Below are 26,359 nucleotides of genomic sequence, written 5' to 3'. Positions count from 1 at the left end.
ATGTAATAAACTGCCTTCAACTGGTATGCATGAAAAACTCTTGACATGTATAATGAAAACTTTAATGAATTAATTATATTACTTGTTGTGATTTATTAACACATATATTATTAATTTTGGATTTGTCAGGAGAACTGCTTCAAACATTGAAAGATGTGTGAATCAATGTCTTAAACAGTGGCAGACTCAGACTGTTTGAAGGGCAGAGGCGAAAAATAAAAAGGGCACATTCTGGACAACACGGGCCCACCAGCGCACACAGTGGCTTTTCTAACTTGATGGTGTTTTGTTCCCCCAACAGAGCTTTAAAGGCAGCGCTGCCTGGAAGGTCCTATCCCCTAACCTTAGCAATCGCTGCCTTGAAGGTCCCATTCGGGGCACTTGTCACATCTCCTTGTAGCACTTAAAAAAAATTGTTGGGCTCATACAATTAAAGGAGGGGTCTGGGGGTGGAAAAAAATTTGCTTCAAAGACACTGTTTCCCCTTATTCTAGCGACTTTATAAACACCAAAATGAGATGTTCACATCATTGTGCACTTTAACATTTTAGCCAAAGAAAGGAGGATGCCTTGCTGCTTTCATCCTTACTAACATTTAAGTAAAAATTAGACAGGAGAAAATTCAATGTGCCGCTACCATACAGTCTTTGACCTTTGACAGCCAGCTACGGAAAAATTGAAGGAAGTTTTCCTTCATGTTGAGGTGATAGCTGACTATTATCGTCTATCTTGCATGAATTGACCTACACTTGAATGATCTTGAACGCTCAAAAAATGTATATACATTTTAAACGGATTATGCAAACTGAAAATATTAAGTTTTTCTAACTTGGCATCTAATTGCGCTTTTCCACTATGGGTACTGACATACTCTTAATCCGCGTTTTGCTTCGTTATCCAGTGGAGATTTAAGTGCCACTCGATGTAGCTGTTTGTCATAGCGACGCCACATGAAAGCAACGCCTCTTTCGCATTCCCCGTTCGTCAGCTACCAAAGAGAGGAACGTCTGCACCTCATTAGAGTACCACAACATGTTTTATTCATGCAATATTCTTGCTCCAGAGGGCACATCATAATCGTTTAGGCCTATTGTATGGAGGGGCAACCTAGGGCACTCATTGATTTTTGTTCAAGTGTAAAGGGCAGCCAATAAGGCACTTTCTCTCATTTTCACCACCATAGAGGGCACTTTAGCAACACTTTTTCAACCATGGGGGCACCAGACGGGCAGAAGGGCACTAGAAGGGCACCAGACGGGCAGAAGGTCACTAGAAGGGCGCCAGACGGGCAGAAGGGCACTAGAAGGGCGCCAGACGGGCAGAAGGGCACTAGAAGGACCAGACGGGCAGAAGGGCACTATCAGGGTACTAGAAGGGCACTAGAAGGACCAGGCGGGCAGAAGGGGACTATCAGGGCATGCTAAAAGGGCACCAGATGGGCAGAAGGGCACTAGAAGGACCAGACGGGCAGAAGGAGACTATCGGGGTACTATAGGGGGCACTAAAAGGGCACCAGACGGGCAGAAGGGGACTATAAGGGCACTCATTAAGGCACATCATCGCATTTTCTTGTTCTAGAGGGCACATCATCATAATGTATTGTATGAAGGGGCACCCTAGAGGGCACCTAATCATGTTTTGCACATGAAAAGGGCAGCCAATAAGGCATTTCCTCTCGTTTTCACCAATCTTGAGGGCACTTTAGCGCGCTTTTTCAACCATTGAGCCACGAGGGGGGGCGGTCGCCCTGCCTGCCCCCCTCCCTGAGTCCGCCACTGGTCTTAAACATAAGAGAGCTTCCTTAAATGTCATCTTTTTAGTAGCTGTAATACCGTATTTTCCACACTATAAGCCGCACTGGACTATAAGCCGCAGGTGTTATAATGTTTAATTACCATATGTAAGAGTTCGTGCACAGAGGGGATTGTCGGGAAAGAGATGGCTGCTTGAGGAAGCTCCCATTTATTAACATTTCAACAAACAAGTTGCATATTTGCATAACGTACGTAAGTGTTACCATTTAGTGCAATAGTAGCTACTAGGGATGGGCACGAGTGTTTTCGCTACTCGTGTGATCGCTTGCATTCCTCGAGGATCAATCGATTCCTCGTTAAACTTTTTTCTATTTTTAGAACGCAACGCATCTGTCTACAGAACAACGGTTTACCGCAATAAAGCGCTCAATGCTTATGTCAAACAGTCACAGTTGCCATATGATATTAAAGGCCTACTTCACCGGTTTGAATATGAAGGTGTATTGAATTCTGAGATCCTATGTAGTATAAATGTGCAAACATTTTTTAAATTGGTTCATCCTAGCCTGAGAAAAGGCAGAACGAGTTTTTTTTTTAACCCTATATTAATCTTACTGTGACATCACAGTAAGATAAATATAGGGTTAAAAAAAAAATTACTTTGTAAATATTACTGTGATGTCACAGTAGGAGAAATCACAGTAATATTTACAAAGTAAGATTTTTTTTTAACCCTATATTTATCTTACTGTGATGTCACAGTAAGATTAATATAGGGTTAAAAAAAACACTCTTTCTGCCTTTTCTCAGGCTAGGATGAACCAATTTCAATTTTTTTTGCACATTTATACTACATAGGATCTCAGAATTCAATACACCTTCATATTCAAACCGGTGAAGTAGGCCTTTAAGGATTTTTTTCCACAAGTTTAAAACACATTTTCCTCACTGAAAGTAATTAAATAGACGGGCCACAATTTAAACCGATCCAGTAGGTCTGCGATGGGGAGAAAAAAAGCATGGGCTGTAGTTGTAACAAAAAAAATTGCCTAAGTCACCATTTAAAATAAGAAGGGCAGCAGAAAATATAAAATGATTGTCCTACAATTTAAATACATATAAATAACTCACCAAAGCAGATAGTTGTAGGCCTATATCCAACAGCGTAATGCTCACTCTGTGTCCGTGAATAATTACCGCGACTAATTCCTCATTAACGGAACGTTACACCGGTCGGTTTTTGAATCTTATCCCCATATTCCCTATTGAAGGCTTCTTAACTGTTGTTGGCCCGGAGCGAATGTGTCTGAAGTAAGCCTTGCTTCTTCTTTTCTTTCCAAGCGGAGAGCACCTTGCATGCTCACCTGGAGTCTACTCATTACTAACAGAGTTGTAGGGGAGAACGGGGTAAGTAGGCACACTTTTTACTCTAGTGAGAATTGCTTATCACCTAAACATCTTTCAATAGTCATTCCTACATTAAATTGAAGCTTAAGGTGTTGGCTTGAAATATGTACCTCTCACTTTTTCTATCTTATTGTAATAAAGAAGAAATTAATCATCAAAGACACCCTTACACATTGTGACAACCAACCCCATCAAGGGGTCGGTTGTCAAACACTATGGGGTTGTTTGTCACAATGTTATCTTAATGGGAATAATCTTAAAAAGAAGGCAAGAAAGTAGAACTAAATTTGAAAGTTTAATTGCATTGTCAAGTTGACAAATAGGCCTACATAACTCACTGTAGCCTTGGCAGCTGGTCTAGTTTGGGATGCACTGGGTTGTTTTGATTTTGTTGCCCTTTTTTCTTTTGCATGCTAGCTGCCTTTTCCTGCTCTATTCTTTCCTTCTCTGGGGTGTCAGTGAGGATCAGTGTTGGGAACGTTACTTTAAAAAGGTAATTAGTCATAGATACTCACTACTTGTTCCAAAAAGTAACTGAGTTAGTAACTGAATTACTTTATAATAGAAGTAACTAGTTACCTGGGAAAGTAACTATTTGCGTCAGCCTACTGTAAAAAAAAAAAAAGTTGCTATAGGCTATGTCAACAAATTTGGATTTTTCTAAGCAGTTTTCACAAGTCAGTTGAAATGAGTAGAACAGACAGGTAGGCCTACTTGTAGGCTACATAACCTTCAATATGTATTACACATCAACAGACAGCTAAAGGTTTATCCTGCACTTCAAGTATTTTGTTCTCAACAAAAGTAGTAGAGGAAACTGCTGAATGTACCGTGCTGATCTGCAATATCACTGGACTATGAAGCATGAAACGATGAGGAGGAGTAAGGATTTATCCTATGTTTATTTCCTTCTTTAACATGCACAGCAGCATACAGATCCCAGGAAAAGAACAATAGCAATATTCGTCTCGTGATGACACGCTAAACAGCTGTTGCAACCGTCGAATCGCGGCCGTTTAATAACGTGCATAAATTATAATTGATAGAGATCGGGAAACTCCATGCACTTACTCACAAGGGCTATGTAAACAAACTCAGGGAGAGCACGTTTCAACCGTGGATTGATAGGTGGTTACTGCGGCAACGTGCACGCTCACACAACAGAGACAGAAAGAAAAATAAACTTCACTAAACGGGCGCTCCGGCTGACTGACGTGACGGCGCTAACTGACAGTTATAATGTCATCCACACTGAATAAAACGCAACTTAAAACACACCGGTCTCCTCACTTGCAGTTCATGTAGTATGGAGCCAGGGGTGCGTTCGGATTACACAGTTTATTAAATCAATTCAGTAACGCACCGCATTTAACGTTCAGTAACGATAACGGCGTTGTAACGACGGAAAAAGTAATTAGTTAGATTACCCCGTTACTGGAAAAATAACGGCATTACCTAACGCCGTTATTTTAAACAGCGTTATTCCCAACACTGGTGAGGATACAGCTTGACAATTTCTTTCGTTATTGGGTTCCTTTTCTGGCTGCAGCCTTGAGATAACATGTGACAACCAACCCCCCAAAAAATGTGATGACCAACCCCAACTTGAATTTCTTGCTAGCATCAAGGCCAACAACCATCTGACAACTAATTAGCTTGCTAACCACAATCTAAAATATAATATAATATACCCTTCACACTTTGTATGGGTAACAAGTGTTTTGTTATAAACCCATTGTGTAAAAGCCTAGAAGAAAAATACTGAGGAGCTAAATATTTTCAATTTGACATGAAAAACACAAACAGTCGTCACACCTCAAATTCAGCAGTCTAACTCCAAGGAAGACTATGTAGGTGACCTCTGATCCCAATTCTGGATATTTACATACCAAAATTTCACAGACAGCGCCTTATGGTTCCGAGATATAACGATTGTGACAACCAACCCGTCTGACAAATTACCCCGTTCTCCCCTACACGTATATAATATTTTAAAATAGGGGCGGCCGCGGCCCGCCGGCCTAAAGGCTACAGACACTAAAAAAAAAAAAAAAGATTTTCCTCATCCACCAATCGAGTTAATTTGAAACGAGGAGTACTCGAGTACTCGATTACTAACGCCCAACACTAGTAGCTACAGAACATATACAGTGCTGTGTAATAACAGGGTCGAAAAATGGGGAAAAAGTCGTGGCTTATAGTCCGAAAAGTACGGTACATTTTTACTTGAAATAATGAAGTACTTCAACACCTAGTGTTGTTTTACCTCTTCTCCTGTGCCCTGCATGGTCTCCTGTGGGACACTGTAGATTTTCTGTTGCATGTCCACAGATCGTTTAGTTCCACTTCGCACTTTTACCAGCAACACCCGAAAGCTGGAGCCCCCAAAGTCCAAGGCCAAGAAGTCGCCATGCTCTGATGAGGATCGTGACAAATATTGTGAACACATAAATTAAAACATCAAAGAAAACAGCAATCTTAGCTCACAAACAAGTCATGTACTTTAAAAGCAATGCTTGGCTGTGTTCAGAAAGCCATACTTGCGTCCTACTCGTACACATTTTGATGTCAATTTGAGTATGTGACGGGTGTGTATGCCAGTTTGGGTAGGCGAGAAATGCCCAGATGAGTACTAACTTCCGGGAAGAATTAGTGTATGGATCGATTGGATACTTTTCCTACTCAACCGCCCCACAATGCATTGCGTCCTTTCAACAACATGGAAGTTTTTTTTTAAAAATCTTTATTAACAATTCTGCATTTCCTGCACAACACAGGACTGTATGTAAAAATCTTGTTCTATGTCTAACCTGTGGAGGGCGGTAATACGCTAATCAGTAGGGATGGGAATTGTTAAGAATTTAACGATTCTGATTCTGCTTATCGATCCGATTCCTTATCGATTCTCATTGTGTGAGAAGATATGTACAAATTTGTTTACAGTATTTGTATTAACCTCAGGGCTGTACAGTGCGACAGTTTTGATCGCATTTGCTACTGAAATTGATCACGTGCGATGATGAATACTAGTCCACTCGCACGAGTGCTAATGAGCAGATGCTGTCTGTTTGAGACACAGAGGAGCGCTGCACAACACTGCTTAGAGGGCTCTACATTAACACTCTCCAAATTCGGGTAAATGTAGTCTTAGGCGAGTAAGTTATTGAGTCCACCCTCCACTTTGGCTGGTGAAAGATGTGTGCTCGGGACCTGTGCTTGTGCGGCGATTCTAGCGTCTAATACACTTCACCAACGGTAATAACCGGAAGGAGACGGCACGCAGTTAAGTTAGCGCGTGTGCAAACAGAACATTTCCTGTGCTCCTTCACATTAAAAGCCTGTTACTAGCCAAACGTGAGTTGACTTTTTTGAAGCCGGTAAGAACAGGAAGTTCGCGCTTTACAGCCCTGCAGTGCGCTAGCTTGAAAATCAACTGCTTCAGCTGCAGAGAGCAGTCAACAACAGTAATCTATGTAAACAAAGTTTGAAATAACTGATAAGCCACTGAAGAACTACTCCCAACACATTCACAACAACCTATTTAACTTATCCTAAATTGTACCAATATGTATACTTATTTATTTAATAGGCTATATGTTTTAAAGTTAGGTTTTAATTAACAGAAGGACAATTACCAAAAATGTTTATTATTATGAATATAATAATGATATGTACAGGTGAAACTCGAAAAATTAGAATATTGAGCAAAAGTTCATTTATTTCAGTAATTCAACCTAAATGGTGAAACTAATATATTATATAGACTCATTACATTCAAAGTGAGATATTTCAAGCTTTTATTTGTTACAATTGTGATTATTATGGCTTACAGCTTATGAAAACCCCAAATTCAAAATCTCAGAAAATTAGAATATTACATAAAATCAATAAAAAAAGGATTTTAAATACAGAAATGTCGGCCCTCTAGAAAGTATAATCATGCATATGTATTAAGTACTTGGTTTGGGCCCCTTTTGCACGAATTATTGCTTAAATGCGGCGTGGCATGGATGCTATCAGTCTGTGGCACTGCTGAGGTGTTATGGAAGCCCAGGTTGCTTTGATAGTGGCCTTCAGCTCGTCTGTATTGTTGGGTCTGGTGTGTATCATCTTCCTCTTGACAATAGTCCATAGTTTCTCTATTGGGTTCAGGTCAGGAGAGTTGTCTGGCCAATCAACACAGTAATACCATGGTCAGTCAACCAGTTACTTGTGGTTTTGGCACTGTGGACAGGTGTTAAGTCTTGCTGGAAAAAGTCATTCAGAATCTCCATAAAGCGTGTCAACAGACAGGAGCATCAAGTGCTCTAAAATCTCCTGGTAGACAGCTGTGGTGACTTTAGACTTGATAACACAGTGGACCAACACCATCAGATGACATGGTGCCTCAAATCATCACTGACTGTTGAAACTTGACAGTGGTCTTCAAGCCCCTTGGATTTTGTGCCCCTCCACTCTTCCTCTAGACTGTGGGACCTTGATTAGATTAGAGCACTTCATGCTTCTGTTTGCTGACAAGCTTTATGGTGATGACAATTTCCATTTCCAGCCAGACTTGGCACCTGCCCACAGTACCATAAACCACTGGTAACTGGTTGACTGACCATGGTATTACTGTGCATGAATGGCCAGACAACTCTCCTGACCTGAACTCCATAGAGAAACTATGGACTATTGTCAAGAGGAAGATGATACACACCAGACCCAACAATACAGACGAGCTGAAGGCCACATCAAAGCAACCTAGGATTCCATAACACCTCAGCAGTGCCACAGACTGATAGCATCCATGCCACACCGCATTCAGGCAATAATTCATGCAAAAGGGGCCCAAACCAAGTACTTAGTACATATGCATGATTATACTTTCTAGAGGGCCGACATTTCTGTATTTAAAAACCTTTTTTTATTGATTTTATGTAATATTCAAATTTTCTGAGATTTTTAATTTGGGCTTTTTATAAACTGTAAGCCATAATAATCACAATTATAAAAAATAAAGGCTTCACATATCTCACTTTGCATGTAATGAGTCTGTATAAGATATTATTTTCACCTATAAAGTTGAATTACTGAAATAAATTGTATGGGGAGAAATCATTCTGAATCAGCAAAAAATTGCAATTGGCAGGTTAGATTATTTTGTCTAAATTACAATCAGTGCACCCCTATTAATGTTTCTACAAATATTACTGCACAAACTAGGATATGACATTAATTGAGAATTTTAAATGAGACCAAGATGACAGGCTAAAAGGTAATTAGAGCGAAATGCATGGGTTAAGGTTATGCAAGTTTTCGATCATACTTTGTGTGCTACTGAATTTATTTTTGTGCTACTGATTCTTTTTGCTTGCTAGCACCAGTGCTACCACCTAAAAAAATAAGCGTACAGCCCTGATTAACCTGCTTAAATATCTGATCAGAAGGGTGTCTAGTGTGTGCAAAGATTATCAAGAGTACTTTAGGATTAGGAAATTGTCAATTTTCACGTTAATTGGTCCGGACAAAAAAAAAGTTTGCCTTTTTTCAAGTGAAACAACCAACATTTAGAGAGATTCTGTCTCAACGCCATGTTTGCTGCGTTCTGAACCAAAACAACGCAGCGTGAGTGTCAAATCATGACGCATTTGCAACAAGCAGAACCGATAAGCGGAATCGTTAAGCAGGTATGTTAACGATTCCAGAGAATTGGTTGGTCTCGATTCCCATCCCAACTAAACGGTATCTAAACGGCCGTAATCTTATAAGAAGAAGAAGAAATTCTTAATTGCTTGAGTAAACTTCAGTGAACACGTTTCGACGCACCTCGCACACAAAATTGATTTTTTGGTAGACAGTATGTAGTAGATAGATGTTGAGGGCTTTCCGAACACAGCCTTAGTCTCTAAAAGCTACCTGTTCCGTCTGGTGTGGACCTGACAAAGCTGGGGAGCATCTTGACACTGGTCTGCTCATGGGTTTGCTTTGACAAACCTCGCACCATCTCCTCACTCATTCGCCTCTTCACCTCCAGAAGCTGTTCACGGCTCAAACGCAGGGTGTCGAGGATGCGCTGACGCTCAGCCAGTTGAGCAGCATAGCGGTAGGCTACTGCTGTTACCATCGCAGCACCTTTCCCACTGCCGCACTGCGACTGCAAAAAACGCACATCACAGTCCGGCACAAGTCGCCGTACCATCTTGTGGAGCCTCCTGGAAAACCTAGCAGGAAGAAATAAAACTTAGTTCAATCTGTTTTGTTTTTAACCACCCTCTGTTGTTTGTTTTCTCTTTTACAAGCTCATGAAAGTGTAGGGGGAAGTTATAAGCCCATATCATGGCATGTGAAAACATAATTAAAGTGGTTACGAGGAACTTTCAGTTTGTGTTAATTATTTTTTTTTTTCTTTTTAAGATTATTTTTTTGGCATTTTTATGCTTTATTTGACAGTGCAGAGAGACAGAGGTGAAATGGGGCAGAGAGGGGAGTGACATACAGAGAACGACCGCGGACAGGAATCCTACCAACTGAGCTAAGGGCGCCCCCAGTTTGTGTTAATTCTAGCAGCCCCTTTGGACAACAGCTGTTGTTCCTGTGTGAGCGTACCCATGACAAAGATAGTGTTGGGAACGTTACTTTAACAAAGTAATTAGTTATAGTTACTAACTACTTGTTCCAAAAAGTAACTGAGTTAGTAACTAAATTACTTTATAATAGAAGTAACTAGTTACCAGGGAAAGTAACTATTTGCGTGACTAAAAAAAATGCTATATGTCAAAGAATTTGGATTTTTCGAAGCAGTTTTCACAAGTAATGCTGGGCTTACACTAAAGGACTTTTAAAAGACTTTGAAAAGACTGAAGACTGACACCCTCTCACATCTAAAGACAATCAACTCACACCTGAGGACAATAAGTCATTAGTTCTCAGTCACAGACTGAGATTTTGAAAAGACAGCGGGTCTCATAATGCAAGACTACAACTAGATTCCTTTTGAAATTAATATAATTTCCAATCCTGCTACGGGGGATTAAAAGTGATTTCAGTGAATTACAAAAAATAAGTTTTTATTTTTTTTGGTGCAGCCCCCCTCTGCCTTGGGCCCCCCAAGCCTGTCCGCAGTCAGACGGCCCTGAACGTAACTGACCATCGTCAGATGCTCATAATTACCGAGTAGAAGTTGAATGCGTCATAATACAATTCAATGCAGCCTCTGAATGGGCGCATAGGCTACTGGAGCACTGTCAGACAGTAATATGTGTGAAACACATAGTCACTGTAGTAGTAACGTTCAGTTATAGTTACTGTAGGAATCGTTGGTCTACAATGAACTGGCGACTTTTTTTTTCTTTTTTTTTAATGAACTGGCGACTTGATCAGAGTGTAGCGCGGCCAGATGACAGCTAACGTAGGATTCAGTCTGCGCCCCGTCAAAGGTAATGTTATCAATGAACAAGTAGTAGGCTAATTGTTTCAGCCTCCCTCTGTAGTTTTACTCTCACCATTCTTAGAAAAAAAGTTTTTGAAGTCCTGGGCCCCTGCTCTGCTGCTCATATCCTACTCCTGGCCTCCTTCTCAACTCTTTTCTGGTGTGCGAACTTGTGCTTTTTTGGGGGCATCCTCGCCCTGCTTGAGTTCGCTCGCGCTCACTTAATTCCAATGAGGAAGAACGAACCGCGGGGTGGACCAAACCATTTTTTAAGAAGGGGCCCAGGGGGTTATTGAAATGATTAAATCTAGAATATTGTATGACTTGTGGCTTTGTTTTAATTCGGACTCATTCCTATGATTATATATTAGTTCACTGTATGCATAATCATTTTGTCGTAGATTCTACTGGGGGCTGTGTGGGCCCTAGCTGGCTGTGGGCCCTTATAATCGTCATAACCTTTACCCCCTATACGACGGCCCTGCCTGCACCTGCTGAAGAAAAGCATCCCCATAGCAGGAGGCTGCCACCACCATATTCCACTGTGGTGATGGTGTGTATAGGGTGGTTTGTAGTGTTAGTTTCCACCACACATTGCATTTTGCAGTCAGGCCAAAATGTCACGTTTGGTCTCATCTGACTATGCATGGCTTTTAGCAAGGGTTGGAGGAAGGTGCTCTGGTCAGAAGAGACCAACATTGAAGTGGTTGGCCTTAATGCAAAATGCAATGTGTGGTGGAAAACTAACACAGCACATCACCCTATAAACACCATCCCCACCATGAAACATGGTGGTGGCAGCATCATGCTATGGGGATGCTTTTCTTCAGCAGGTACAGGGAAGCTGGTTAGAGTTGATGGGAAGAGAAGCTTCAAGAGAAGCCAAACACAGGGCATAAAACCTGTTAGAGTCTGCAAAAGACTTGAGACTGGGTGTAGGTTCACCTTCCAGAAGGACAACTACCCTAAACATACAGCCATATTTACAATTGAATGGTTTAAATCAAAGCATAGGCATGTGTTAGAATGGCTCAGTCAAAGGAAATACTTGAAAATTGCTGTTCACAGACGCTCTCCATCCAATCTGATGCTGTAGTTCGAGCTATTTTGCAAAGAAGAATGGGCAATAAATATCAGTATGTAGATGTGCAAAGCTGGTAAAGAAATACTCCATTTGCAGCTGTAATTGCAGTGATAGGTGGTTCTACAAAGCATTGACTCAGGGGGCTGACTACTTTTGCACGCCACACTTTTCAGTTTTTTATTTATAAAAAAAAAAATCAGAATCATGTTTCATTTTCATTCCACTTCACAATGATGCACCACTTTGTGTTGGTCTATCACATACAATCCCAATAAAATAAATGTGCGTATGTGGTTGTAACGTGACAAAATGTAGAACATTTCAAGAGGTATGAATACTTTTGCAAGCCACTGTAAATGTAGTGCATGTAAAAGATTGTTCTGTTGACTAGCGTTGTTGTTATTGTACTTTGGCAACATTATGCAAATAAAGCCTTTTTAAATTGAATTGTATGTGTTTGTTCAAAACAAAAGGTTGGTGTTGAGGGACACTTACTCAGAATGATTCTTGTAAACAGTGCCATCCACTCCAATAGTGGTCCTCAGCTTCTCCACTGCTTTGTTGTCCCGGATCTGGCGCAGCACTGCCACTAAGGTGGCAGCACACAGGTGTGCAGCCCGGGTAGACACTATTTGACACACCCTACGAGTGGTTAGGCAGTCCTCAACCGACGGGTCCAGACCCAGGCCACGCAGCACCTTTTCAGCACTTTCCAGACCTTCCTCATCTCTGCAGGTAAAGCAGAAAAGAAAAACACCTTCACTATAACTCTCAATCATTTTGGATGAAAGGAGGCACTCACCATTTGATATCTGACACTGCAACATCATCAAGGAAATAGAAGATTTCGGGCAGTTCATTGATCTATATAGTTCTGCTCATTCAAACTATCTGAAGATTCCTGGTGCAAAAAGAATGAATAAACCAAACGTAGCAAGACAAAATACAACGTCAGCCCAACCTATCTGAAAATGCTTTGGCTGGTTTGGCAAGTGGGTTTGTAAGCAATGCAAAAATTGCTTAGTGCGATATAAAATGCATCCACAGCAATACTCCACTGGCCTAAAAATATAATACAATTTCAAATCAAATGTAATGGTTACTCATCCCATCAACCCTTTCTACCCTTGCATATAAGACAAAAGAGAAAAAAAACATTAGGTGAGCATGTTGCTTGAGTATTTAGGTTAGACCGCGATAACCAGCTTAACTAACATGGCCTTATACTGTCAGTATAGTTTCACATGCACCCAAATGATAGAATGTCAGGTAAATGTTAAACAATCCATTAGTGTTTTTGTGAGCTTGAATACATGCCACAGTTCTTTGGTACAAAGTGGAAAACATTTGAATGCTCCCTACAATAATGCCGTGCAAAGGCAAAAGACCGTAACTTAATTTTTTTTTTAAATGAGTTGTCGTCATTTTTGGAACACCGGCCATCAGTATTATCATGCGAACAACTATCTTGAGTCAATTTTGTTGTTTTCTTATCAAAGTAAGATGCTGTTTTTGCCGTAACTTCCAAAAGCAGAGGGAAAGCCAAGAAAGAAGACTGTAACATCAGTTGCAGTCCTTTGGCTTTGTTTTTGCGTTGCTATGGAGCGTTCGGATTAAGTTACGGCTGAGTTACGGCGCTCTGCCTTTGTTTTACTAAGCACTAAAGTGAAGTTACTGTTTACCGCGCTGGAGTTACGGTGATTTGCCTGTGTATTGCAGGTAATTGAAGCACTTCTGTCACACACATTATCTTCGATAAAGTAAGTAATAAGCTGCCTGCCAATGACAGTCCAGTCCACTCACTGACAGAAAACAACGCAAGCGAGTTGGCGATGCCTCACGACACACCTCCCTGGCTCTGAGAAAACAGCCTGAACGATAAACCACCCAGCAGATACTAATATCGCAGCTTACCTTTTTCTTGAAATCTGGTCAAAATCCATGGCAAAAAAAATTCTACAAGGAGAAAAATCCGTTGTCTAAATCCATAAAGAGTTCAGTATTATTAGCCTATTCGCTGGCTTGTATATTTTCCGGTGCGTTGCCATAAAGTGATCAGCTGTCATAAAGTGATTTCGGTCTCACGGCACTTGCTGAATACCACTTTTAAACATCTATGTAGTCTAAAAGTATGTCTTCATACAAGAACGTAAATTTGCTCGTGCTATCTCTGGATTTTCAGGGTATGAAGTGGGGCCTAACCAAACACCAATGTGTTTGGGAAAGTGTGTACACAAAATGTTTTTTCATAATTATAAAGAGTATTATAGTTGTGGGAAGAATTAAGAATTAAGCAGTGTTTTTTCACTGACTCTAGAAAACTTGCACATAATGTCATCATTCATCACAACCATATTCCTATTAGTTTATCAGAAAATTATAATAGACTACATTTTACTGACATCCAACCTTTCAAATGTAAGAACTATAGGTGGATACTTTAAAGTGTTATTTTATCTCAAATAAGTACAACCATATATTTTTTTTAATTTTCCAAAAATGAACAATTTTAGCCTTAACATTCTAATTATTATTAGTTTCTTAATATTCAATTTGTGTAGTATTATGCCTAACAAGACAAAACTCACTTAATGCTATTGTTGTTATCACAGGAAATGTTGATATACTAGAGTGATACAAATCCAAATTGTCAATAGAATAGAAGTTAAGGCCTTTTGCCTTTGTATGACCCATTATTGTTTTGCAGATAATACAAAGGCAGAGTACAGTAACCTCCGAATAAGGGTCAAAGGTCAAGTTAAAATTTTAGGGGGATAAATAAATTCCTTTTCATACAATAACATGGCAAATTTTCAATAATCTACCTAGAACTGATTTGGCAGGACAACAAAATAACTTTGAACTCATTTTTCTCAGTTCTACACTCTGGTGAGTCAAGGTCTTTCAGGCAGAATACCACTGTATTTTCTACTTTTAAATTTCACACACACACACACACACACACACACACACACACACACACACACACACACACACACACACACACACACACACACACACACACACACACACACACACACACACACACACACACACACACACACACACACACACACACACACACACACACACACACACACACACACTTACTTGTCATTATCAATGGGATAGATGTAGCTGGTTTTGAAGCTTCCAGTGGTGAGGAGCTCTGCTGTAGTCTTTCCCTGGAACAGCAGCTGGTCTTTGGTCATTCTCACCAGGATGAGACGCACCAGTTCCCCCAAGTACAAGCCACTGATCATCTTCTCAAACCTGCACAAAAGAGAAACAAAATATCATCATATCTATTTGTACTAAAATAGATTCATTCATAACTTAAACCAACCTACCAAAATATTGTATCTACTCACGCACATACCAACACAGATGCAGCTAACTGAAAGCCTTGCAGACACTGAACTTTTTGGATATAAACTTTTTAATCCCTTAACAGTCTAGGTCATTGATGGAAAACACTGTCATGGTGAAAACACTATCTATTTTAAGGAGATTAAATTATGATTATAGCATGATGTTGCCCTGAAGAAAATAATGCTAAATTAAACATGACAAAAAGGTATGCATTTTGCATTAACAACAAAGAACCGTAATTAAAATTAGACCAGAGAACGGGGAAGGGTTCCACTAACATATATAAAACAAAAAGGAAATAATAAAATGAAGAAATCTCTAACAAAAGTCCTGTCTGCGGGAAGGATGTCATGTTTAGTACCAAGTCAGATATTCTCAAAGACACTCACAGCTGCTTGCCAGGGTTCAGAGAGCTTGCGTCAATATCCCGGTCAATGTTAGTGCGCAGGTCCTCCAGGGCGCCATCGTCTCCAAACGCGCCCCACTCTGTATTCACACACATCCGGCCCTCGTCACCGTCCAGCAGCTCCAGGTTCCTCATTTGCTCCATGTAGCAGGCATTGGTCCCCGTTCCTTCAGACATGTTAGTAGAACTGTTACTTTGTTCTCATCCAACAACAACACAATGACAAAGGCAATTACTGTATTCTCCATCAGTCGTGTTTGAATGAAATAAATAAATACCTTCATACCCTAAAAAAAATGTAGACGAATGGGCAAACATTTTATCTGAAATCTGCCAAAATCTACCTGCAACTGTTTTAAATAGGTTATATTGAAGGCTGTATTGAAAATCACTATGTTGTACTTTCAGCCAAGGTATTTTCATTGCAGCCATTCTACATCGCTGTCTAAGTGTTTCAATGGTTTATGCTCTTTTTATCAGCTTGTTTTGTATTTTGGTTAGGGTAAGGGTTAGGTTCTATTTGCAAAAATGTACATTGAGTTTGTGTTGTTTTTGCTTTACAATGTTTTGTTTGACTGTTAAAATAATTAACATGGTTATTCTTATGCCACCAGTAATAGTACAAGATGTGCCCTTTATGAATGCAAATGTCTGGCAGTCCTTAACGACGATGCGTTTCTCCTGGAAATGGGAATTTTTTGGATATTGTTTTGTTTGGTTACAGCATCAGTATCCAAAATAGGAGTGTGAACTTTTACAAAATTATCTTAACGGTTACACTACACAGCGGAAATTGTTTCATGTACACGGATAACCGTGATGTCATTCTCGTTGGCTAAGCACCCTTGTGCGCAACCACACACATAAACATTTGTTAGCCTGTACACACACACACAAAGGTTATCTTTCATCACTCTTCCGTGGCTGTGACTGGAGCCAGACGGGCACTCCCGTGTGTTTATGTGTGCGCGCGCATGTGTGTCTGTGGCTCGTTTGTGTTGCTGAAACACACACAAACACACACACACACACACGCACGCACGCACACACGCACGCACACACACGCGCACGCGCACACACACACGCGTTCTGCTGACTATCATTTTTGCAACCTCATTCATTATATAATAATAGCGATTTTATAATGATAGAAAGCTGGTTCCGTATGGGTGAAGTGTACCTTAAAAAAAAGAGGTTTTCGTTTATTGATTTTTCCTTAACGGTTATGTTTAACCAACCGGTTACACGTGCACACCCCTAATCCAAAACACTCTGTGTACTGGCATGTGACAAAACACTTTTTCTTCCATAACAGTTGAACTGGACTCACCCACAATAAGGCCAATTTCACAATGTTCGTCATCATAGCCACAGGTCATCATAGTTCCCACCGTGTCATTGATCACAGCCAAAATGTCGATGTCAAAGTCCTGCAATAAGATTTAACTTAAATTGTATACAATGTTATTTGCCAGATGGGGCAAAATATAAATTTTTTCCCCAATATTCAATAATATGAGTCACAATACAGCACAATACAATTGTAATGTAAGTGGCAGCAATCTTGGCTGTTTCTTTTTAAACTACTTCAGCTATGGTGGATGCACCACATGGTGGAAGCCCTGCTTGTCAGTAACATACTCGCAAAAGTATTCATGCCCCTTGAAATGTCCCACATTGTCACATTATAACCACACACGTACATTTATGTAGTGTTTGGCCTGAATGCAAAATGCAATGTGTGGCAGAAACTAACACTACACATACCCTATACACATCATCCCCATCATGAAACATGGTTGACGCAGCATCATGCTGTGGAGATGCTTTTCTTCAGCGGGGACAGGGAAGCTGCTCAGAGTTGATGGGAAGATGGATGGAGCCAAATACAGGACAGAAAACCTGTTAGAATCTGCAAAAGACTTGCGACTGGGGCGGAGGTTCACCTTCCAGAAGGACATCTACCCTAAAAATACAGCTAGATCTACTATGGAATGGTTTAAATCAAAGCATAGTCATGTGTTAGAATGGTCAAAGTCCAGACCTCAATACAATTGAGAATATCTGGAAAGACTCAAATTGCTGTTGACAGATGCTCTCTATCCAATTTGATGCTAAATCTGAAGCTCAAGCTATTTTTTAAAGAAGAATGAGCAAAGCTGGTAGAGACATACCCCAATAGACTTGCAGCTGTAATTGCAGCGATAGGAGGTTTTACAAAGCATTGACCCAGGGTGCTGAATACTTTTGCATGCCACACTTTTCAATTTTTTATTATAAATAAATATAAATATATTTGGAACATTTCAAGGGGTATGAATACTCTTGCAAGTCTATGTATCTGACTATCCTGTAAAGCTCATGGTGTCTGCCCACCTCACTGGGTGCTGGCCAACCATTTGGAGCAATTTGGGGTAAAGTGTTTTGCCCAGGACGACCGTTTTACCTATGAGTCACAGCTGCCCAATATAGCATCAAGCTACACTTTGTACACTTACCCCTCGTTTTTTGATTGCTTTCCTCAGAAGGCTGACCACATCCTTTCCCTCGACGCCGCTTGACTTGAAGCCTTTGGTCCAAGAAACCAACACACTCTGCAGATGGGAAAACAGACAAAACCGAATCAATATATCTACTGATGTCTAATACTAATTAATCGACAATACATTTTAATTACACAGACTTCACCAATAAAACAATCTGATGAGTGACTAAACTTGCTTAAAAAACACAAAAATAAATCTTGAAATGCACAATATGTAATATTCTGCTGCAAGGGGCTCACGATAAATGAAATAACAAAAGACATGTTTGTTGACCATAAAGTTGCGCAGAATCATGGGAGATTATGTGGAAAAGCTTCGGAGAGAGAATGTGAAGCGAGGCATAATTGTGGTCCAATACAATACAACAAACAACAATACAATGCTTTGAAGGTAGATCAAAGCATATTCATGTGTTAGAAAGGCCCAGTGAAAGTCCAGACTGAGAAAAATACAATTGAGAATCTCTGGAAAGACTTGGAAATTGTTTTATGAAAGTTAGTCACAGCCCCCAGTCATATATGTTCAATGCATGCTCGGGACAATGGCGACTGGAGCGTCGGCTGCACTGGGATGAGCCAGAATCCGAACATGTTGGCCTATTCGGATGAGCACGGATAATGAGATGATCGATCCGAATATGTTTACTTCGCGAATAATCTCGTTATTATTCAGGAAACAACTATTTATTTATTTTGCCTATCATGCACTAAATTGACGCGGCGCGTTCTGCCTTAACTTGAGTGGCACCTATCAGCTGTTCATCTCCGCTGCCGTGGCAGAAAAGAGATAGACCAGCTGCGTTTATGCATGGCCCCGTGAGCTGCGGTCTCTCCATTCCGCTGGATGTTTGTGACCCCGAGTCACCTTCAGTCCCTCCTGACTTTTATTTATTTCAAATCTCTGAACGTGAACCATGTCTCTTCATTTAATAAAATCGATCTTTAAATATTCGATCTGCAAACACTTCGCTTGTTTAGTTCATACAATCTGTTTATAACTAAGAGATTTGCTCAAAAAAAGTTTCGTTTTTGTGCGTTGATCAATTAGACCACTAGATTATAAAACGCTGTTTCCTAGTCTAAAGTAATTATTCATTGAACTAAGTTAGAAATTAAAAAAGAGAGGGAGAGAGAGAGATAGCGAGACAGAGATAGGCCTATGAGAGACAGGGAGAGTGAGAGAGAAGAGGGAAATAAACGGGCAAAATAAATCTTATCTAGATCGATGATACAACTTAGTTTAGTTAAAAATAAAAAGGGACAGAGATGAAAAAATAAAATAAATTGGGCAAGTTTATGATTTACTGTGATGTAATAGGCCTACTGTTTCAGACTCTGAATGTTCAATGTCCCCCAGTCAAACGTGTAGGGGCTTAGACAGTTATAATGAGAGAGAGAAACAGATGAGTACAGTATGAGGAAAATATGCCTATCTCATTATTGATAATATGCCAATATTAAATCAATTTGAGGCTCTGAAGGGACAATAATTGTTGTTTTTTTCACACATAAGCCCATAAGCCCCAGCCACTTCCGGTTTCATATCTGAATACAGGTAGCCTACATATAGATAGGCTAATTGTGTTTGTTGAACAGATAGCCTACAGATAATGACGTCTCCGTACACTCCTACTGCACATAGTAGCACCATGGCAGGCACCTGAGTAGGCTATAGGCTAAACAGGAGCATTTGAGTCCACACAGTCTAAAAACACAGAATTACAAGGGTGCAGAGAACAGTGCACTTTTGCAGACGTACATATTAAGGTTGTTATTACATTACATTAATAATGTCGGCGTGAAAGTGGGCTGATCTGAGGCATGAAACTCCAGGGCTGAAAATGAGTCCCACTCCGGCCCTGAATTGAAGCGATAGGTGATCTACAAAGTTTTGACACGGGGGGTGAATACTTTTGCACACCACACTTTTCAGTTTTTTTATTTATAAAAAAGATTGAAAAACATTTAATTTTTATTCATCTTCACAATTATCTGCCACTTTGTGTTGGTCTATCACATGAAATCCCATTGAAATTAAATGTACGGGTGTGGTTTTAACTTGAAAAAATTAGTTAAAGTTCAAGGGGTATGAATGCTTTTGCAAGCTACTGTAGTTCAACTGAGCAGCAAAAGGCAAGGACAGGAATGATTCACACCAAAGGTGGGGGTAAGTCACTAATGTGCAAGTCACAAGCAAGTCTCAAGTCATAACCTTCAAGTCTCAAGCAAGTCCAAGTCACTGTGGTGAGAATCAAGCAAGTCACAAGTCAAGTCATTGCTCAGGTCAAGCAAGTCACAAGTCAAGTCATACAAAAATCATATTATCTAACCCAGTTTCTACATTTAAAAGACCTGCATTCCACAGTTCTCTTCTTCATACCGACATCGAAAACATCATCCTTGAACTACAATTGAATTATTCTTGGTCTGACCGAGGGGTCTTCAACTAAAATTGAAATGGTCCAGTTGACAACATTTTCTTACAGCAAAGGTCCGAATCTCATAATGTCTGCATCCATTAGCGACCCCTTATCTATCACATATGATCAACACCACATTTCCTTTTCTTTCAACCACATTTAGGCTACTTTCAATTTCCAAATAGCTTACTTTTAACATGGAAAACAAGAAAGGCAAATAGTAACAGATAGCCTACTTGCTCCCACTACAGAATCACATTATTTTACACCACTACCCATGTACTACCCCCCCCTCCCCCACCACCGGCGAAAACTTTCTCCACTCCGAGTCCGGTAAAGTTAACACTAGCCTAGCCTATAATTTTATTTCTATATTCAGCAGCAAAGCCAGTGTCTACATGCACATTTGTACATGCTCACAGGTCAAAAGGCGAAATTTAAACATATGTGTAGCATAATTGCGCAGTTAAAAAAATGTTTTAAAGAAAATACCATCAGTCAAAAAGGTAGCAGAATCTGACGGCTGCTCACGCAGGATTATTATTTTCGGAATGCGCATGCGCAGAACCACTAGGGAGCAAAATCTGATAGGTAGCAGAAAATGACAAGTCACCGGGTTACAAAACATGCTATCCATTTGTAAATACAGTGCTGCTTGAAAGTTTGTGAACCCCTTGAGCCTTTTGGAATTTTATTTATTTTAACCATTATTAATTCATTTGAATCAATACCAGTATTTTTTTATATGAAATAACAGATGTTTGTTTATCAATTCAACATTTTTCTTTTCCAGAAATCAATTGTTAAAACAGATCAAACAAATTATTTGACAACTTTTGTATGTGCAAAAGTTGCTTAAATCGAGCAGGTAAACACAACAGATGGGCCAAATTGAGTGATGAAATGGACGAATGTAGTGAGAGATCTTAAGGGAAGAAATTGGGCGGCACTAGATAAAACGGAGATCAAACCAGGTCAGTTTAGGCTCACCAAAGTGAACCCATACATGTCAGACATGCTAAAAGGGAAAAAAATCTCAGAGGATCTCAGGAATAGAGTTGTGATGCTGCACATTTGTCTGGGGACAGCTATAAATTAATTCAAAAAAAGTTTGAGCTCCATCGTTCCACCGTGAGGCAAATCATCTACAAATGGAGAGCTTCAAGAGTGACTGAACATCTGCCTAGAAGTGGACTTCCTTCAAAAATATCCATAAGCACCACAATAAAAGTTGTTTTTCAGTTAAAACCCAACCCAAACATTGCATCAAGTGATTTGCACACCTCTTTTCCACAATATGGTTCCACAATAAGAAGAAAACTCAAGGGAGGGTCACAGAAGAGGCCTGCTCTCAAAAAAGAACAAAACTGCTTGTCACAACTTTGCAAGAGAGCACCTGGAGATACCTGCATTCTTATTCTATGGACAGATTAATCCAAAATTGAACTGTTTGGTCATAACCAAAACCGCCATGTTTGGGCAAAAACGCAACTCTGCCTACCACCAAGAGAACCTTCTCCCTAGTGAAGAATGGTGGTGGCAAATGGTCTGCAAATCTCCAGATGTAATGTTTGGGTTGGCTTTTACCATAACAATCCCTATTCTTGTGGCACATGAGGATATTTTGGAAGGAAGTCCACTTCCAGGCAGATGTTAAGTCATTCTTAAAGCTCTCCATTTGTAGATGATTTGCCTCACGGTGGACCAATGGAGCTCAAACTTTTTTTTATATGAATTTATAGCTGTCCCCAGACAAATGTGCAACTTCAAAACTTTATTCCTGAGATCCACAGAGATTGTTTTCCCTTTTAGCATGTCTGACCTGTATGAGTTCACTTTGGTGAGCCTAAACTGACCTGGTTTGATCTTTGTTTTATCTAGTGCCGCCCAATTTCTTCCCTAAACATCTCTCATTATATTGGTCGATTTCATCAATCAATTTGGCCCACCTGATTGCGTTTACCTTGCTCGATTTAAGCAATGCAGCTCAGGGTTCACAAACTTTTGCACATACGTCAGTTTTGTAATTTTATTTATTTTAACCATTATTAATTCATTTTAATCAATACCAGTATTTTTTATATGAAATAACAGGTGTTTGTTCATTAATTCAACATTTTACTTTTCGGAAATCAATTGTTAAAACAGATAAAACAAATGATTTGCCAACTCAGGGTTCACAAACTGTTGCACATACAACAGTTGTCAAATAATTTGTATTATCTGTTTTAACAATTGATTTCCAGAAAAGAAAACTGTTGAATTGATAAACAAACAAATCTGTTATTTCATATAAAATACTGGTATTGATAAAAATTAATGATTAATGGTTAAACTGAATAAAAGGGGTTCACAAACTTTTGAGCAGCACTCTATTTCTGCCTTCTTGTATGACAGTAAATTCTGTGTTAACGAGAACTCCGTCTGAAGAGTTGGTGTGACTAACCCAGCCTGGTAGGGGGCTGAAGGTTTGGGCTTCCTACACTTAAAAGTAATACTACTGCGATGTAAATTCTTCACCCTAACAATCCCCCCGATTCAATTCACTTTCAGGTCTAGGGAGCAAGACGTGTAATTACCCTTTGTCTCCTCCTCACAATTTATAAAAAAGTATAAAGTAGCGAGGTTGAATTTCAAGGCAACAGTTTGAGTCAGACAAGAAGCTAGAACAGCTCTGAATGACTTTTCAGGAATGTATGTAGTCACAATAATCATCCGTTTATGGACCTTGGAAAAGTTTTCTTCAACAAATATGTATTCTAGAGGATTGAACAGCAGCAAACCATGCAATCAATGGATGAGCGCTCTACCTCCGGAGCCCTCCCTTTCTCCACATGCCTTCTTTCTCATTCACATTTCCCACCCACGCATTACATTAGGATATGTTTTCCTTTGTCCTTCACTAAACGTAGGAACATTGTAGAACTGAAACTCGGTGAGTGTCACTTTGTTTTTCGAGTACAGGTCACTGCTTTTAGAATAAACTCCCAAGGGCAAGGCCAGTCGATAACAGACTGACAGGAACCACGTAGCAATGACCTGATTGTTCACATAAATTGTAAGAATTTTTCAAGATCTAGTCTGCGGCTCTAAAGGAGGAACTCATCTCCACCCCAATGAGTTGGTGGCATTGATTATCAAGCTTATCCTTCCTCCTCAATTCATTTTTCAAATTGCAAATATCCCACTAGAGTTATGAATTTAGGAGTTACACAAGAGAATGTTACCCAGTTATGTTTCCCCTACATTATTTGTATGAAAAAGTTCATTTATAATACTGTAAAGGATCAAATAAAAACAGCAAATAATTTCAAAAGAATTCAGATCCAACTCTACAGAAAGTTTAGGGCTGCAACTAACGATTATTTTCATAATCGATTAATCTGTTGATTATTTTCTCGATTAACCCATTAGTGTTTTGGTCCGTAAAATGTCAGAAAATGGGGAAAAATTTTGATAAATTTTCCAAAGCCCATGTTGACGTCCTCAAATGTGTTATGTCCAAAACACACAGATATTTCAGTTTACTGTCATAATAGGATTAAAGAAACCTGAACATATTCACATTTGAGAAAGCTGAAATCAGAGAATTTTGACATTTTTTATTAAAAAAATACTTGAAACGATTAATCGATTATCAAAATAGTTGGCGATTATTTTAATAATCGATTCGTCGATTAATCGTTGCAGCTCTAAGTAAGTTCATAAGAAACATCTTGCCAGATTATCCTTTTAGTCATCATGTAACGGAAAGACTATAATGCAGTTTCCCCCAGGTTCACACAGAAGCGGCGCACAGGGTTTTTCCTGATTCAGAATGGGCCTTGGGGGGGTCAGTGCGCGACCAACTTTTATGTGCAATAATAAAGGCACAAAATGTGCGTATTTTAAGGGAGAGGGGAATTGCTCTTTAGCTAGTTCACACGCAAATCATATTGGCTGCACCGTCAGTTACTATAATGTTAGTCTAGTCTTTAATCCCCATTCCCACATGAGGGATTTCATCACACAAGCTAAATTGAGTGCTGTGTGTGCCTGTGGGAATTTCACCGCGCCAAGAAGAGCTGACTGCATACAGGTGTTGCCATCTATATAATGGCAGGTTACAGCCAGGTAGGCATCCATGTTGATGGATGTCCACATATCAGCTGTTAAGATGACAGATGCGACCTGCTGGACTGCAGCTTTGGCTTTCTCTTTCTCACTCAGGTACTTCTTCGCGACAATAGCCTTGACAGCCTAAAGGAAAGGAAGAAAATAAAGGTTAAAAGAAGACAATAATCAAATTGTTAAATTTAATAGTACTGTCATGCTTCATCCATGTAACCAAAATCACCTTTCTTGTTGGGAGAACGTAGGTTTGATTGAGTTGCCACAAACTCCCTAAATCCTGGGTCGTCCACAATGCTGAATGGCTGGGTGTCTTTATAAATCATTGACACCAAGGCCTCATCCAGCTCCTTCTTTCTGCTCACTTGGAGATAAAAAACAAGTATTTTAAATATAGTATTAGTTTTGTAATTTTCATTATAGTTGATTTTGAAATTATGTCAGTGTAATAGCTATGTCAGTCATTGCTACACATGAAGCTATTACAGTCAGGAATGGAAAATGTTGCTCCTACATTGGATATTTTTTAATTACATACCTGGGCTTGGTGCAGCTACATTCCCCTAATTTTTTTCATGCAAAGCACGAAAATGCCTCAACATGGATGAGGCGTTATTGTTTTATCCTAATTCCTTAGCACACAACAAACACTTCACCTTGGATTAAAAGAAAAAACAGTGACAAAATAGCACATTGCATAAAAAATATAATACCAATGTTATAATGTTACTGAATTTGTACCTACCTTGTTGGGAGAGATGAGATCAAAATGTTCCCACACGGGACAAAATCTTCCCTTTCTCGCAGGCTCCATCACAATCAGCGGGTGTAGTATAACAAAATGCACGTCTATCACAAACCAACAAATTGCCAACACTAACCCACAAGCTTTGAGTGGATCCATTGCGGTTTATATGTGTTCATAAATCGTGCCAATACCTGAAGCACTTCCTGAACATGCAAGGCTTCGAACGTCATCGGTCACCTGATTCGCCCTAAACGATACAAGCTTCGATACGCGCTTCACCAAAAACTTCCGGGATTACTCGACACGCTCCGAAGCCTCAGCACGTTACGACCCATCACTAGTAAACACCGGTTTGAAAACCCAGCGTAGCACCACACACGGCAGCGATCGGTTGCAAGTAGGCTAGCAGACATATCCAGCAATACAATTAGCAATGAGCCAACTATAGGCCTACCTTCCATAAGTTGCTGCCTGATTGGAAGTGTCGCACAGGTCGTTTATCCAGCAGGGTCATAGCAGCTAGCTGCGGTGTTGTTCGACCCTCCTTCACAATGTCCAGCTTTTCTTAAAAGGTCCTTTTCTCAATAAAAAACTTCCCTGGTAAATTGTCCATTAAATCCATACCTCCTGTAATCCACCGTGTGTTTCGACAAAGTCTCATCTAAAAGATCTAATCAAAAATAGAACAGATCTGGGGGCGCCTTTAGCTCAGTTGGTAAGGCGTCCCCCTCCCGGGCCGGGCCCAGCAGCAGACCCGGGTTCGATTCCCACCCGCGGTCGTTCTCTGCATGTCACTCCCCTCTCTGCCCCATTTCACCTCTGTCTCTCTGCACTATCAAATAAAGCATAAAAATGCCTAAAAAATATCTTTAAAAAAAAATAGAACAGATCTAACATCCATGGAGAGTAATGTCGGCTAGCTAGCGGTAGTTCAAGTAGGCTACTTTCCCTCTCGATTGCGACAAGGCCAGCTAGAAGGCCTAGCCGTGTAAAAGGATACGCCCAACTCAGAAAAATCGAAATCTGATTGGTTAAAGAACATCTCAATCACAAAATCGTCCCCATTAGCGTCAACTGAGAGGGGATTCTCTCAGAATTCTGA

At 40.0% G+C, this 26,359-nt stretch overlaps 1 protein-coding gene across 2 annotated transcripts in view; it reads right to left on the bottom strand.

Moving 5' to 3' along the window:
• Positions 1-26,359, bottom strand: part of hk2 (hexokinase 2) — a 61,633-nt gene that overhangs the window by 17,007 nt on the left and 18,267 nt on the right. For both annotated transcript variants that reach the window (XM_080045230.1, XM_080045231.1), the window contains exons 5-11: positions 17,933-18,028; positions 16,765-16,864; positions 15,418-15,601; positions 14,768-14,929; positions 12,152-12,385; positions 9,060-9,364; positions 5,428-5,576 (exon numbers count right to left, since the gene is read on the bottom strand). In XM_080045230.1, coding sequence (XP_079901356.1) covers positions 5,428-5,576; positions 9,060-9,364; positions 12,152-12,385; positions 14,768-14,929; positions 15,418-15,601; positions 16,765-16,864; positions 17,933-18,028 — 1,230 coding nt within the window. The remainder of the gene's footprint in view (positions 1-5,427; positions 5,577-9,059; positions 9,365-12,151; positions 12,386-14,767; positions 14,930-15,417; positions 15,602-16,764; positions 16,865-17,932; positions 18,029-26,359) is intronic.

The sequence above is a fragment of the Ammodytes marinus genome (genome assembly GCF_949987685.1).
Source record: "Ammodytes marinus genome assembly, chromosome: 2".
NCBI lineage: Eukaryota > Metazoa > Chordata > Actinopteri > Uranoscopiformes > Ammodytidae > Ammodytes > Ammodytes marinus.
The sequence above is the reverse complement of the archived record's forward strand: the minus strand, read 5'-3'. Positions and strand labels throughout refer to the sequence as shown.